Here is a 14,104-nt window from a genome sequence, read left to right as displayed (position 1 = left end):
TTCAAAGTACATAATAAAATGCTCTCAGTTAAACAGGCTGCTGATCCAGAAAGTCTGATTTTGTAATTACTATGAGGATGTGTATAATAATATGGTCCACTATTGTTTATTACTGTGTGAAACGATAAATTCAAAACCACGTAAGGAGAAAAATTTTTAAAAACACAAAAAAATGAAAACTATTACTGTTATTAATATCTTCGTTTCTAATTGATTATCACTATTTAGTAAAAAAGAACAAAACAAAAAATGTTCAATGACGCTTTTTTGTCTAGAATTGTTATTCAAAAAAAAAAAAAAATTGTCGGTAACATACATAAATATCATATTACTACTGTCTACTATTTTTTATTAAGAATTTAATAATTTTTTCTTTTGTTTATTAATCGTACAAAGTGAAAATAATTAATTATAGACACTAGGGAACGGCCTAGAGTAAAATTATAAGCGAATAGACGAAAAAAAATGAAGAGATCGATAGAGAAAAGCCAAAAAAATTAATGATTAAATAAACAAGTAAATGAAAAAAAAAAAAAGTAGTCGTGATGATAGTACAGAATGATTTTTGAAACTTTAGCTAATGAGAGTTAAGAAAAAAATATTATGCATGAAATTTCATTCAGGGCATATTATATGTAAAGAAACTGCCGATATTTTTAACAAATGAGACTGACAGATTTCTTCAGTGGATACTAATTGTCATTTAACATCAAATTACACTTTATATTAATTTAGAAAAATTTTTTAATTTTTATTATCACTTATTTACCAAGATTTTATAAATTTCATTCAATTTTTTGCAAATATCTGACGCTTAGCCACTTCATCAATACGAGCGATAATTAAATAATTATACAATAGATAAATCTAGTTAAAATTATTATTGTATTCATTGGCGGTTTCATTAGCTCAAATATGCTGAAATTAAGGATATTTTCAAAAATCTTATCTAATTAGTTGATTAACTAAGAATAATTTTTTTCATAAGTTATAAGTTTTGAATTTGTGTTATTTTCCATTATTATTTAAATCATATTGTTCTACAGTTTTTCAGTTTATTATTATTATTATTATTACTATTATTACAATTATTATTATTATTACTATTAATTGAATAATTAAAATGCTTAAGGTAAAAATAACTTTAATATTTGTTTTATTTAAATGTTTTTCTTTGTTGTTTTCTTTTGTCACATGTTTCCTGTAATTTGAATACATAATTGTTTTAAATAGAATAGACATGTACATGAAAAGTAGGGGAATTATTAAAAAATATATTTAATAATAATTGTAGGCCAGAACATTGAAATTAATAATTTTTGAGCCATCATAATGTTGCATGTCTGTGCGTCTACTATCATTCCGTGCCTTTTTAGTATGTGGTTGAAACAATTTGTGAAGATTCTCCGAAATAAATACGAAATAATTTTTCGTCTAATTTATTTCATTGGTAATAAAATAAAAGAAACAATAATAGACAGCAAAATAATATTTATAAATTCATTATTAATGAATTTTAGATGCAAACTAATTCATTTTTCATGCGGATTAATATGCGCATATCAGTCCATATAATATTTTGACAATTTCCCCAGGTAAAATAATACAAAAGTAGAAGATGGTAAAATGAAATGAAAAAATTAAAACACAGACACACACACGAAAAAAATGATAATACTATTTAGATTTAAATGTAATTTCTCCTTATTGATTAATTGTATGTAACGCCGATTTGCAATTAATTCACCGCCAATGAGAGTAGAAATATTTTTATAGATTCGTTTCAACGTTGATCGACTACCTATGAGATATACTACATGAGCAAAACAAAATAATAACTGCAGAAAAGTATGTATGAATGTTATGTGAGTTGAATTGATGAAACAATAGTGAACAAAAGGAAAAATGAAAACTAAAAAAAAGGGTAATGTCATTAAAAGCGATTGTATTACCAATATTGATATAGACTACAATAAAAAAATAAAATTAAAAAAAAAGTACAGTACAGTAAACTAAATAAAATAAATGCGAGTAAGCTAATGTATACTATCACATGAATTAATTAATGAACAATTAAAGCGATATAAAAGTGAAGTAAAATAAAATTTAAAAATACTTTTCGTGATTGTGGGTTTTTTTGGTGTATTTAAAAAAATAATGTGAGTGTATATAAAAGATTTATCCATTGCACCCAGAATTAGGGATAAAAAAATACTTTGTACATAATATACATAAGATAAATAAATAGATATACGCATCTAGCTTAATACAATTCTTGACATTTACCTTTTTTCTACTAAAACACTTACTTTAAACCTACATTTATTTAATTATAAAGGCAAATCATTTTTATCAATAAAATAAAACAATAAAATAACAACAGAGTCTACAATAAAACAAGTTTCTTGATGATGTTAACATTTAAATATATATTTTCTTAAAATCTTTAACAGGTACAGAGACACAAACTACATTTGAAGCAATATTGAAAGATTCACAAATCATAATTAATTAAATAAACAAAAACTTCCAAATAGGAAGTGAATAATTATTCATAGCAGCTACAAATGATTTTTATTTAGTTGTCAATTGTTTTCATTTCATTTTCAATGTTAGGGCTTTTGTCATCATCGCTTTCAGAAGACGAATCATGAGGTAAATTGATACCTTGAGTTAAAAGACTGGTTATTTTTTCAACATCTACGGTATCATCTTGTTCATGTATTTTTTTCAAAGCATTAGAAACAATGCACAGATCACCACGAAGTTCACTGACTAGAGCTGTAATTTTCTGAGCATCTGTTAAAACTTCTACTGACTGAGTATACGCATTGTAACGAACACCAAAAGGACGATGGATCTGATTGGCAAAAGTCCTGTAATTGAAAAACTTTTCTTAATTATTAACTGATAGATTGATTAAAAATCCCGTATAAAAAGATTTTATTTCTCAAAGGTTCCTCGAATGTTCTCCAGTGGGGGAGTTTCCCGACGTTTTCCTCGTGGAACTATGGAGAACACCGTCAAACATTCCATATCTCTCATAGTTTCCGGGTGATGAGCGTTGAAAAGTTTTATTATGCTTTACTGCAGCATAGCTTAGTTTTCTACTAGTAACTCAGGATCTATGAGGTCTATATGGACAAATGAGCATATCAATGGATTCGTGAGAATGAGATCTTTTTATTGCACTTGTAAAAATTATAATTAGAACATAATTTATGCTGAAAATTGAAGCAAGTTCCCGTTTTACCCCATTTTAGGGGTGAAATAATTTATTTTTTATATTTTGGACCTGATTCCGCATTTCTACGCAGTGAGACAAAGAGAATGAGTGGTCAAACTTGAAAATCGGACAACTTTGATTTTTCGACCCCAAAAAATGGCAAGTGGTACCCCTTTCCATTTTTTTCAGCCAAAAAATAAAAGTACTCCGATTTTGATGAACGAGGGCTCATTCTCTTCGTCTTGATGCGTAGAAATGCGAAATCGGGGCACTGGTCAAAAAAATTCACTTTAACACCCTCAAAAAGGGGTAAAACTAGTTACAAATTAAGATTCATCATCCCCTTGACTTTATACTCCTATAACTCATGAACAGACAGTCCAATAACTGTTTTTAGGGACGTTTTAGAAACCTCGAAATTAAAGGTAAATATGCATATCCGTAAACAATGTATAAAAAATTTCTTTTACCCTTAAAATTGCTAAAATATAAAAAACAATCACATTTTTTTAGGAGTTTGCCAACTATTTCGGCCATTTTAAGGGTGAAATAAATTTTTTCCATATAGACCTCATAGATCCTGAGTTACTAGTAGAAAACTAAGCTATGCTGCAGTAAAGCATAATAAAACTTTTCAACGCTCATCACCCGGAAACTATGAGAGATATGGAATGTTTGACGGTGTTCTCCATAGTTCCACGAGGAAAACGTCGGGGAACTCCCCCACTGGAGAACATTCGAGGAACCTTTGAGAAATAAAATTTTTTATACGGTATCATTCAAATTAATTTATTTATCAAAGTACCGCATTTTTTCTTTTGCTTCTTCAATGCTGTCAGTGTAATAATAAGCATTTTGATAAGCAGTAATGATACATTCTTGTTTGCATGTAATTTCAGGCTCAAATCTGAATATCTTGTCTTTTGCTTCAATTGCATGTTTCATTTCAGCTACAGATGAAAGTAATCCTGCTCCATAAATTCGAAGATCACCGTCTTGTTTACAGAGTCCGAACTCAACCGTGAAGAAGTAAAGCTGCAATATCATGATATTTTCATTCGTTTTCAAAACTAATCATATGTTAAAGCTCAACACAAAAAAATATATATTAATGAAACAGATTGTATTTTTGGAAGGAAATTCTCAGTGAAAATATAATAAATAAACTCACCGTTGCTAATTTATTTATATCATCATCAGATGCTCCTAAGGATGCTAATCCAAGTTCTTGAGAAAACTGAGCGAAACTTGGATTTGCCAGAAGAGGCATGTGGCCTAAAAGCTCATGGCAACAATCACTGTAAATAAAAATAACATTTATTTATATAAATATCATTCAGATAATAAATCAATAAAATGTATTCACGGTTCAGGAGTGTAGAATGGATCTGATGAATGACGAATGTACTGAGTACAGTGGAATACTCGAAAAGCTAATCCAGCCAAAAAATCACGTGGGGATAAATATCCTGCCACTGGACGTAATTGGAAACCTGTCATTCCTTTAAAAAAAATAAAAATTCTAAATCTTATTTTCATGTTTTATAGTCATTGCTTTATTTATTTATAAATATGATTACGTTTTAGAAAGTTGGAGATGTCTTGAAGTTGAGGTATGTTATCTTCCCTGAAAAAGAATTAACAAAACTGTTATTTCTAATTAATTAATGATTAAAAATTTTTTTTCTTACCGGTAACCACAATATTTAACCAACTTTGGCCAATTTTCTAAATACTCTTTACAAGCATGCTTGACATAGAGTTGATGAAGCTCACGAAAGACTGTTCCCCTAAATAAGAAATGAACAATTGAGTTTTTTAAAAAATTAATCATTTTTAATGGGAACTTGAGTTTATTTTATTTAACTGAAATACTTAGTTAGTGTTACTGATAAAGTTTTCTATCAATTTGTCAAGTCTCATTTGTTGAAGCTTTTAGCTTCAGAACATTGAATTAGGGCAATTAAGGTGCATTCAATACATCTTGAGTTTGAAAGACGTGTGGATAGAACTTGAACGCGTGAAAATTGAAGTTAGTAAAGAATATATATATATACTTTTTTCAGATTTAGTTTGATTGGCATCATAGTCAGATAAACACGACTATGCGAGAAGTAGAAGGAGATAAAACTTTTTATAAATTATTATCTTCTTGTTCTTTGCAATTTATATATTCTTTTACAATTTTCTTACTTACCAAGTCTTTATTTCTTCAGGAGTATACTGGATCCGTGGGATGGGTTGTCCACTTAATAAAAAATCATTTTAAAATTTAGTAAATAAATAAAACAATGGTGTTGCTTGAATCACTTACTGTTTAAAATTGTTAGCAATATCAGCAAATTGTTGTCGACGTTTCCGGTAAACTGGATCCTTAAATCCCTGCGATAAATTTCATTAATTTTTAACATAGTATTCAATTGACTAGTTTTATTTTAGTGTACTTTTACTTACAGGATGATCAGCATCAAGCTCATTTCCATACATTAAAACCTTTTGTGCTTGATCAAGGTCTGCTATTTTTCGTGGGAACCATAACATGTCAACTTCACCAAAATCTATATTAACAATAATTTGATATAATAAAATCATTTACTCGTTAATTAGTTAGTTGATAAGTTCATTAATTTTTGAGTTGAAAAAATGAGTTGGGTGATTAATGATGACTATTACCAAAACTCGGTGCAGCAGATAAAGGAGGAAGAGAAGGTATGTTGCCACTCTGTTCATACTGAGAAAGATTAATTGCAGCTACTTCACGGCTTAACATTCTAGTAAGTTGTTCCATCCTTTTTGGCTCACACTCAACATCCACCAAAATCTCATATTCGGAACCACGTCTCACTGATTTTCTTGACTCAATGTGAACAACATTTACACCCAAATCCTTGGAAAAAAAATATAACTACTTGTTAAGAAACTTTTCATTGCTTTTTAATATTATAATAGAATAATTGCATACTTGAAATACTTGTAGAGCTCGAGCTAATCCACCGATCTGATTTTTTAACGAAAAAATCACAGAATTCCTTGAATCTGAATCTTCTACTTTCTCGACTCTTGACATCTGTTAATTATTTTTATGTGTATAAAAATTTTTTAATTGGTAAACAATCTTCTTTTCACATAGAGAAATAACAATAAAGGTTTTAAATTTGTTCAATTAAAAAAAAATGGTGAACTATATTTACATCACAAATATCAATTTCAAAACAGTGAATCAATTTTATTTTGATCAAGTTATTTAATTTAAAATGTTTCTATTAGTGGTTTAAATATTTAACTTACATCATTTGGTCTATGTATAGGGCTACCTTCTTTGATAGACCATTCTTCACCTCTTCGATACAACCACATCCCCAACAGACCTTTTCCTGATCCACTCATTGTTAAAACTTTCTCAGAACGTCACTTAAAACCTCACAAGTTCACCGCTAGAATTTATTTATTCAGCCAAAAAATTATTTCAGTATTTGATCTTCAATGGGATGATTCTTAACACTTGACTGAGATAAATCAGAGTGTCTTCTGATACTGAGTATCGCGGTCTTTTAAACACTCACCCCTCCGTTCACCAGAGAAATACTTCTCGCTATTGGTCGATTGCTATGGGGGGCCCACCATTGACGTTTTATTGGTAGATTAAATGTTACATGGAATTTGCAATTGTACTTGGGGGATATTTTTCATTACTTTAATGTTATCGGATATAATTAAAAATTAATTTTAAAGAATCATTTAATTAAAACAGTAACTAATTATTAGAAAAATATATTTAGAAATATTTCGAACAATACTGATGTTTATTTAATTTTACAAACATTACAAAATAAATTAAATGTTATGATAAATGATATGAAACAATAATTCTCTATAATAAATAAATTTAGTGTGATTTTTACTACTTGAAGGAAAATTTTTTTTCATATATCAGGATATTTTTAGTTATCAATCACTCAATGTCGATGAATTAAAAACAGTAATAAATAGCTTCTTTAACAATTGAAGCTGACTTGGGTCGTTACGCAGGATATTACAATTCACGGTGACTAGATATAACGAAGATTTTAAATAATGAATGGAAGCATAAGTGAGGAGACAATTCAATAAAACAAAGCTCTCCCTACTCTTTATTTCAAAATTAAAAGCAAAAACCCTGATAGATAAAAAAAAAAGAATAACTCATTGAAAAAAAAGAAAATAAATAAAACAAGTCAACAGTATTCTTATTCAAACACTCTTCTCCCTGCAAGTAGATACAGCACATTATGGTCGGCCCATCACTTACTGCTATCAGAAAATTCTACTACCCTACTGCTACTTGCTTAAATAATTCTAAATGTTATTCCTTGATGGAACTAAAGGAATTGTACAATCAACCTTATATTATTACTGAAAACATGAGTCTTTATCAATAAATCATTTACAGTGATTGAATCAAGTACAATTCATTCATAAATATTTATATAACTTAGTTCATCATGTTAATGGATTAGTAGATAATATTCACTTCATTTCCACGTTTACAAAAGGAAATGCTTTTGACAATCTCCAAATGGTAATTTTCTTTATCACATTTCCTTTGTTATATTATTCTTGTGTTTCGTCCATATGTTAGAGTTTATCTTTGCCTGTTGAATGACAGCTATTCGCTCTGACTTGTCTATAACTATAGTTGAGCGCAACAAGTTACCTTCCGACATAATTTAACATTTTTCCATTAAAACTAATCAATTAATTATAATACACTAGAACTATTTCCTGATTAATAATTTCACAATTCTACTATTTATTTATTTTTAATTGATATAGGTTTGGTCAAATTAAAATTAAAACAAGTTTTTTTTGTTATGTATTTGATAAAATATCCTGCAAGAATCTCAAAGTAAATAGAGAAATAACTTTTACTGATATTTTTTATGGATAATTTTTTAAAAAAGAAAGTCAGCAAAATTAAAACTTTCAAAGCTTTTGAAAGAAAAGTAAGGAAATAAGAAAATGGATATTGAATGTCTGTAAACAATAAAAATCCTCTGTTCAAACGTTCTTGGCACGACTTAAAGAAAGATCCTTTCTTCAAAAAAAAATTTTTTTATTGTAAGTATTTACGTAAAAATATTTATTATTCACTACAGTAGATTTAAAAAAATTGCATCATACAATAAACTCATTAATCATTTTATCATTGATCTAATTGATATTAATAAAGTATTTCAATTTTTTATTGTTTAGCATTTTTGATTCATGGAATAGCAAAAAGTTTTTTTTTATAAATGAAAAGACATTTTTTTGTCGAAGGATAAATGTTATCTTATTGAAATACATGAGTCTGGAATAAAATAAAAAAAACGAGTTTTCTACCTCCAACAGCTTGAATGTAATGACGAAGAAGCGTCAAAAGAGGGGTTGGCGCTTGCGTCTGATAACACCCTGAATCAATAGCTTACGATAGTAGCGCCCCAGTTGGTGTCGTTGTCGAAAGTGCCCCCGCTGTCGGCATCTCCAGGATCCAGAGCTGCTGAGAATGGCTGACACTGAATTCGAAGAATTTCGACAATATTTCGACCAATTACCTCAGCATCTAAAAGCTCCAATTTCTAATTACACGTAAGTTTTCATTCACATTGAATTTTTAAAAAATTTTTCAATTTCACCCCTATCAATAATTTCCAATTTCTATAACTCAAGTCATTGCTTTTTCAATGTCTAGACACATTTATATCCTAGGTGTGGTTCTATTAATTATTTGTAGTTACATGAATACTTCCTCATTTGCTATTTTCAATGTTGAATGTATTTTTTAATATTTTTCTTGAGGTACGAATATTTAATATAAGTGTGTCAGACTATTTTTAAATATTTTATTTTGGCTACTTCTGAGTCGTCAACATAGGTTAAAGTGTCTATTGACAGATGAATTAATCAATATGTCTTCATTGAAAATGATTAGTTTGCCTCAGCAGATTAATCTGCTCATTATTTTCGGTTTTTAAAATCAATTAGATGCATGAGATATGTCGTTGAATAAGTAAGTACTCACTAGAATACTAATATTAATGTATTTTTACAAAAATAGCCTAATATTAAAAAAATAGAAGAGCAAATGAATTAATGATATTGGAGCGCAATCTTTTATCCACATAAAGAATGCATGTCTTCAAACTGCAACTTGAGTCTGACCTCTAACTCCTTCTCCCCTTTCGTGCGTCGATACTAGCTAGAAATATATATTTGGAGATAGCGCATTGCTCAATGTTTAATGCATTAATATGATATTTTTCTAAACAATAAAGTAAGTCATACTGCATTTTGTAGAATTATTCTTTTTACGGAAGTCGATTAATCTTTTCACTTTATTGTAAATATTTCAATTGATCTCAACATATAAGGCTTCTTAAAATAGTCTGATTAACATTTATATTATGTCTGATATGTCACTTGTCTATTTTCTTGATGACAAAAATTGATTTGTACAACAGAAGCACTAAAAATAAATAACAACATGTTTCTTTTTTCAATTTTCAATATCCAATTTATGATAAATAAAACAATCATTTTATTCCTACTGATGTAGAATACTTTTAAAACGAATGTTTTTCGTTGTTATAGGCTCGTTCATGATGTCATAGTTGATGATTCCCCAACATCATCGCAAGCAAGTGATGGAGATGTTGTCCAGACATGTCCTGGAGTTGTAGTTGATTCAGATGATGAAGACACTGGTGTGATTCATCGTCATGATAATCAGAGTGGTCATACTTCAGGTGATGATAGTGAGGATCTCGACCAACATTCTTCCATAGTCGCCGACAGTGATTTCAGGTAAATAATATCACTATTTTTATGCTTTGGTTAATTACCATTTTTCCATGAATAAATTGGGTTTTGAAATGGAAAGAAAGTAATTGAGATACTTGAATTAATTGGAGTCTGAGGTCGCTTAATTGAGTCAAAATTGTAATGAGAAGAGTAACAAAGCATGAAAAGAGTAGTTTAGGTAATTATACATGAGACTACCTTGGATGACATTAGTTTGTTCGGCGGCCTAAGCAGCAGGGGTCGACATACCAGCCTTAGTGGTGGTGTTTCAAGTGGAGGAAGACGTGATAGTGTTGTAAGTGATGCTGGGGGATCGTGTTCAAGCCTTGGATCATGTTGGCCTACTCCTGAACATGCACCCAATAGACCTGGAAGCAGTGGAAATGAACGAAGGCGAAGACGGTTGCCTGAAATACCTAAGAATAAGAAAGGTGAGGACTGCTTTGAATTTCGTAGTAATTTTTAGCTCAAGATAAAAAAAAAAAGACATCAGTGATGAATAATAATAATTTTAATGGAGATATTTTTTTAAATGTCTAGCAACAAATGGTAATCTACCTCTTCATTCATCCCCATCATTGGCTGATGAGCTAGCAGGAGTTACATCAGGAAGACCTCATTTAATATTAAGAAAATGTCATTCAAGAATATTACATGAAGATTCTTCACCAGATAGTGAAAGAATGACAACAGATAGCGGTCATAGTACAGCTCATTCACCAGATAATGGACCTAAAAGTGTATCTCCCATTCCGTGTAATACGCTACAAAATACTGATTCTGCATCACCAAGCAGTACTCCAGGTAGATATAATAAATTGAATTTATTAATTCATTTATTTATATTCTATTTACTAATTTGTTTATTCCTAAAGGAAGTGGAGGTATACCTTTTACACAATTAGAGCTTTTAGAAGCAACTCATCGTGGCCTACACAAATTTATTCCTCGACATCATGATGAAATTGACCTAGAAATTGGAGATCCTATTTATGTTCAGAAAGAAGCCGATGATTTATGGTGTGAAGGTCAATACTAAATGATTTATCAAATTGACTATGAATTTTTCAGATAATGAAGAATAGTTTTTAAAAAAGAATCATTTTTAGGTGTAAATCTTCGAACAGGTCGTCAAGGAATATTTCCATCAGCTTATGCTGTAGACATGGATTACAGTGATTTTGATCCTTCAGCACCTAAAGTAAAACGAGAACGTTATCTCTTGGGATATCTCGGATCAGTTGAAACATTAGCTCATAAAGGAACCGGTGTTGTATGTCAAGCAGTTCGTAGGATTGTTGGAAATACAGCCAGTGATTCGCCAGAATCACAGAGTTGCATCCTTGAAGTTTCAGATCAAGGCTTACGTATGGTTGATAGAAGGAAATCAAAAGTAAGATTTTTATTATTTTATATACAGTCAACAGTAAAAATGTTAAGTTAATAATTCAATTAAATTTACATGAATTTTTGTCTGATTGAGCAGCAGAAAAATCAGGGACCATGTCATGATTATTTCTACTCTTTAAAAAATGTTTCTTTTTGTGCTTTTCATCCACGAGATCATCGATATTTAGGCTTTATCACAAAGCATCCAACACTGCAAAGGTTTGCATGCCATGTGTTTATCGGTCAAGAATCTACGAGGCCTGTTGCAGAAGCTGTTGGGTAAGTAATTATATCAAAGAGCGGATGTTTAAGTCAATTTAAATGTTAATAAATGAATGATTTTTTTAGGAGAGCTTTTCACCGATTTTACACTAAATTCATTGAGACTGCTTTTCCTATAGAAGATATCTATATTGAATAAAGTTATTCCTGAAGTTAGAATTTACTTTTATGGCGAAATAATTTTTCCCGCCGAATTTTAATAAAAATCCTTGTAAATACACCCCAAGTAAGCTGTAGATATATACATATATAAATAAATAAACAAACACAAATCAAATACTTCATAATACTTTGTAATTATTAATTATTTTATAATTAATGTGATATTTTTTGCACTAATAATTGTAATTTTGGTTTCTTTTATTATTATAAATTATAAATTAGAAATCACGAATTATCTATATTTTTTTAAATTAGTCTTTTAAGATCATATTTATAAATTAATTTATCTATCTTTGGAGATGTTAATTATCATTTAATGTTTTTCAGATACTTCAAATTTTAATCTTTATCATTTATATTATGTAATATTCATAAATAAAATGTCAATTTAAATTTCAAAATTATTCAATCGATAAAGGTTTATAAATATCAACACATACTAATAAAAACTATGTAATTAAAATAATTGATTGTTTAATATTTTTCTTTTGAACAAAAATAAAAATTTTATTAATAATACTTGGATTCCTTGATTTCAATGATTGTTTATTTTTAATTAATCTATTTGTTTCTACGTTTATCATAAATATTTAGATTCAAATAGTATTTAAAGAGTATAAAAACTAATGTCACTATCAGTTTGGCTAGAAAATTTATGATTTTCAAAGCAAATACATTGTAGTGAGGATTGACTTTTAATATTTTTGTCAAAAATTATTTGCTATCGTCGATAAATATGAAAAATGGGTTGAAAATAAGATACGAAGGTGAAATTTGTTGTCAAAATAAAAATCAAGAGCCACCTGTATTGTATTATATGCATAATCAGGAAAGTATAAATATAATAACGTATTTACAATGTTACAAAAATTAACGTCACTTTAAACAATAGGCTTCGGTATATTTTATTACATATATATGTATAAATATTTATATATATAAATATATGTAGGTTTGTCCATTTATATATATATATATTTATATGCACCGACTGTCTGTGTCATTTTTGTATCTAACAAATAATAAGCTAAAAATTAATGAAAGAATAAAAACCTCAAGAATCTACTGAATCATGATTTGAATAATAATTATATTAGTTATAATTTATAGATAACAGTATAGAGTATTGAATTGATTTTTGAGCAATTTATATGAATATTTGATGGAGAAAAAATCAGTAAAATATACAATTTCAGTCTCTAGAATATAAAAAAAACAATCAAATTTTTTATATGCGATTTACAATTAGACGGTAATCGCTTAGAATAATTTATTAGTTTTCGTTTTTTTTTCATTCAATTTTTCTATCTTTTAACTCTTGTACTAGAATTGAAAATACATAAACACAGACAGTTTGGATTTGAAATTTGTACTATACATTAGTCAGAGTTTTAGAGAATATCTACAATTTCAAATGATTCTCATCAATTATAACGAATGATTTTGAAATGTAGTATACCCAATTCTAATGTCTTAATCGACAAGTTAAATTATGCGCTTGTTATCTACTATTCACAATATTTTATCGTAAAACTTAAACAAAAATAAACAACTTAATTAATTGCTTACAATTTATATGTGGAGTCAAGTACAAAAGAATTATTTATAAAAACGAGTAAAACAACTTTTTTGAAAGAAAATGGGCTGTACTATGAAAATTATGATTGATAAAAAAAAATTATTTGCAGTTGGTTGATAACTCAACGTACTCTCTCATTATTTGTCGTGAGTTTAAGAAACTTTTTTTTTTGATATAGTACAATCATGTAATATATCAATGAAAATGACGTATTTAAAAAAAGAATTCAACTAAAAATATATAAAAATTTTTGTTTCGTAAACTTATAATAAACGTAGAAATAATAATAATAAAAATAATATTTATAAATCTAACATTTCTATCAATTGCACTATTAAAATTTTCTTCATTACAACAAATCGCAATTTTACTTTCTAAAAACGATAGCAATATTTTATTTATATTGTTAATAATAATAATGATTACAATTATAATCATAACAATCATGAATAAAAAAAATGATATTGAACTTGACTCCTTTGGTTTTCACGACAGTACTATTGATATAAAAATTGCGTAGATCAACCAACTAATGAATAAATGATGATAAATAATTATTATCCTTACATCTTAGTATTTTTATATACTAGCAAATCATTTCTCTCCCCTAAATTAAACGTTTTTAACACATAACGATAAATATTTCA

At 28.3% G+C, this 14,104-nt stretch overlaps 2 protein-coding genes across 3 annotated transcripts; one reads left to right on the top strand and one right to left on the bottom strand.

The window, feature by feature from the left end:
* Nucleotides 1-2,563: 2,563 nt before the first annotated feature.
* On the bottom strand, nucleotides 2,564-6,729 carry Trh (tryptophan hydroxylase). The gene is made up of 12 exons (XM_035082879.1): nucleotides 6,515-6,729; nucleotides 6,189-6,293; nucleotides 5,900-6,113; nucleotides 5,681-5,784; nucleotides 5,541-5,608; nucleotides 5,424-5,474; nucleotides 4,918-5,016; nucleotides 4,807-4,853; nucleotides 4,593-4,728; nucleotides 4,398-4,524; nucleotides 4,032-4,261; nucleotides 2,564-2,876 (listed from the first exon to the last, which is right to left on the bottom strand). The coding sequence occupies exons 1-12, from the start codon at nucleotides 6,611-6,613 to the stop codon at nucleotides 2,579-2,581; spliced, it is 1,578 nt and encodes a 525-aa protein (XP_034938770.1). The 5' UTR covers nucleotides 6,614-6,729; the 3' UTR covers nucleotides 2,564-2,578.
* Nucleotides 6,730-8,706: 1,977 nt separating this feature from the next.
* Aplip1 (JNK-interacting protein Aplip1) lies at nucleotides 8,707-11,988 on the top strand. Of its 2 annotated transcripts, none has more exons than XM_035082882.1 (8): nucleotides 8,707-8,833; nucleotides 9,836-10,048; nucleotides 10,280-10,476; nucleotides 10,586-10,849; nucleotides 10,921-11,073; nucleotides 11,155-11,438; nucleotides 11,532-11,713; nucleotides 11,783-11,988. In XM_035082882.1, exons 1-8 carry the CDS (start codon nucleotides 8,751-8,753, stop codon nucleotides 11,853-11,855), a joined length of 1,449 nt encoding a protein of 482 aa, XP_034938773.1. In that variant the 5' UTR covers nucleotides 8,707-8,750; the 3' UTR covers nucleotides 11,856-11,988. The 2 variants fall into 2 exon arrangements, with proteins under 2 accessions (XP_034938773.1, XP_034938772.1); XM_035082881.1 differs by having other exon boundaries at nucleotides 10,259-10,476.
* Nucleotides 11,989-14,104: the final 2,116 nt, after the last annotated feature.

The sequence above is a fragment of the Chelonus insularis genome, unplaced genomic scaffold (assembly GCF_013357705.1).
Source record: "Chelonus insularis isolate UGA/USDA-ARS -01 unplaced genomic scaffold, ASM1335770v1 contig_352_pilon, whole genome shotgun sequence".
NCBI lineage: Eukaryota > Metazoa > Arthropoda > Insecta > Hymenoptera > Braconidae > Chelonus > Chelonus insularis.
Note: the sequence above shows the minus strand (reverse complement) of the source record. Positions and strands in the feature narration are given on the sequence as shown.

Bases quoted from the DNA above. Each gene is read 5' to 3' on its own strand.
- Trh (XM_035082879.1), bottom strand. From the start codon at position 6,613: ATGAGTGGATCAGGAAAAGGTCTGTTGGGGATGTGGTTGTATCGAAGA. The intron at 5,475-5,540 runs GTAAGTGATTCA...TTTTTTATTAAG, and splicing joins ATTGCTAACAATTTTAAACA to TGGACAACCCATCCCACGGA. The intron at 5,017-5,423 runs GTAAGTAAGAAA...TTTCTTATTTAG, and splicing joins CCTGAAGAAATAAAGACTTG to GGGAACAGTCTTTCGTGAGC.
- Aplip1 (XM_035082881.1), top strand. From the start codon at position 8,751: ATGGCTGACACTGAATTCGAAGAATTTCGACAATATTTCGACCAATTA. The intron at 10,477-10,585 runs GTGAGGACTGCT...TTAAATGTCTAG, and splicing joins AATACCTAAGAATAAGAAAG to CAACAAATGGTAATCTACCT. The intron at 10,850-10,920 runs GTAGATATAATA...TTATTCCTAAAG, and splicing joins ATCACCAAGCAGTACTCCAG to GAAGTGGAGGTATACCTTTT.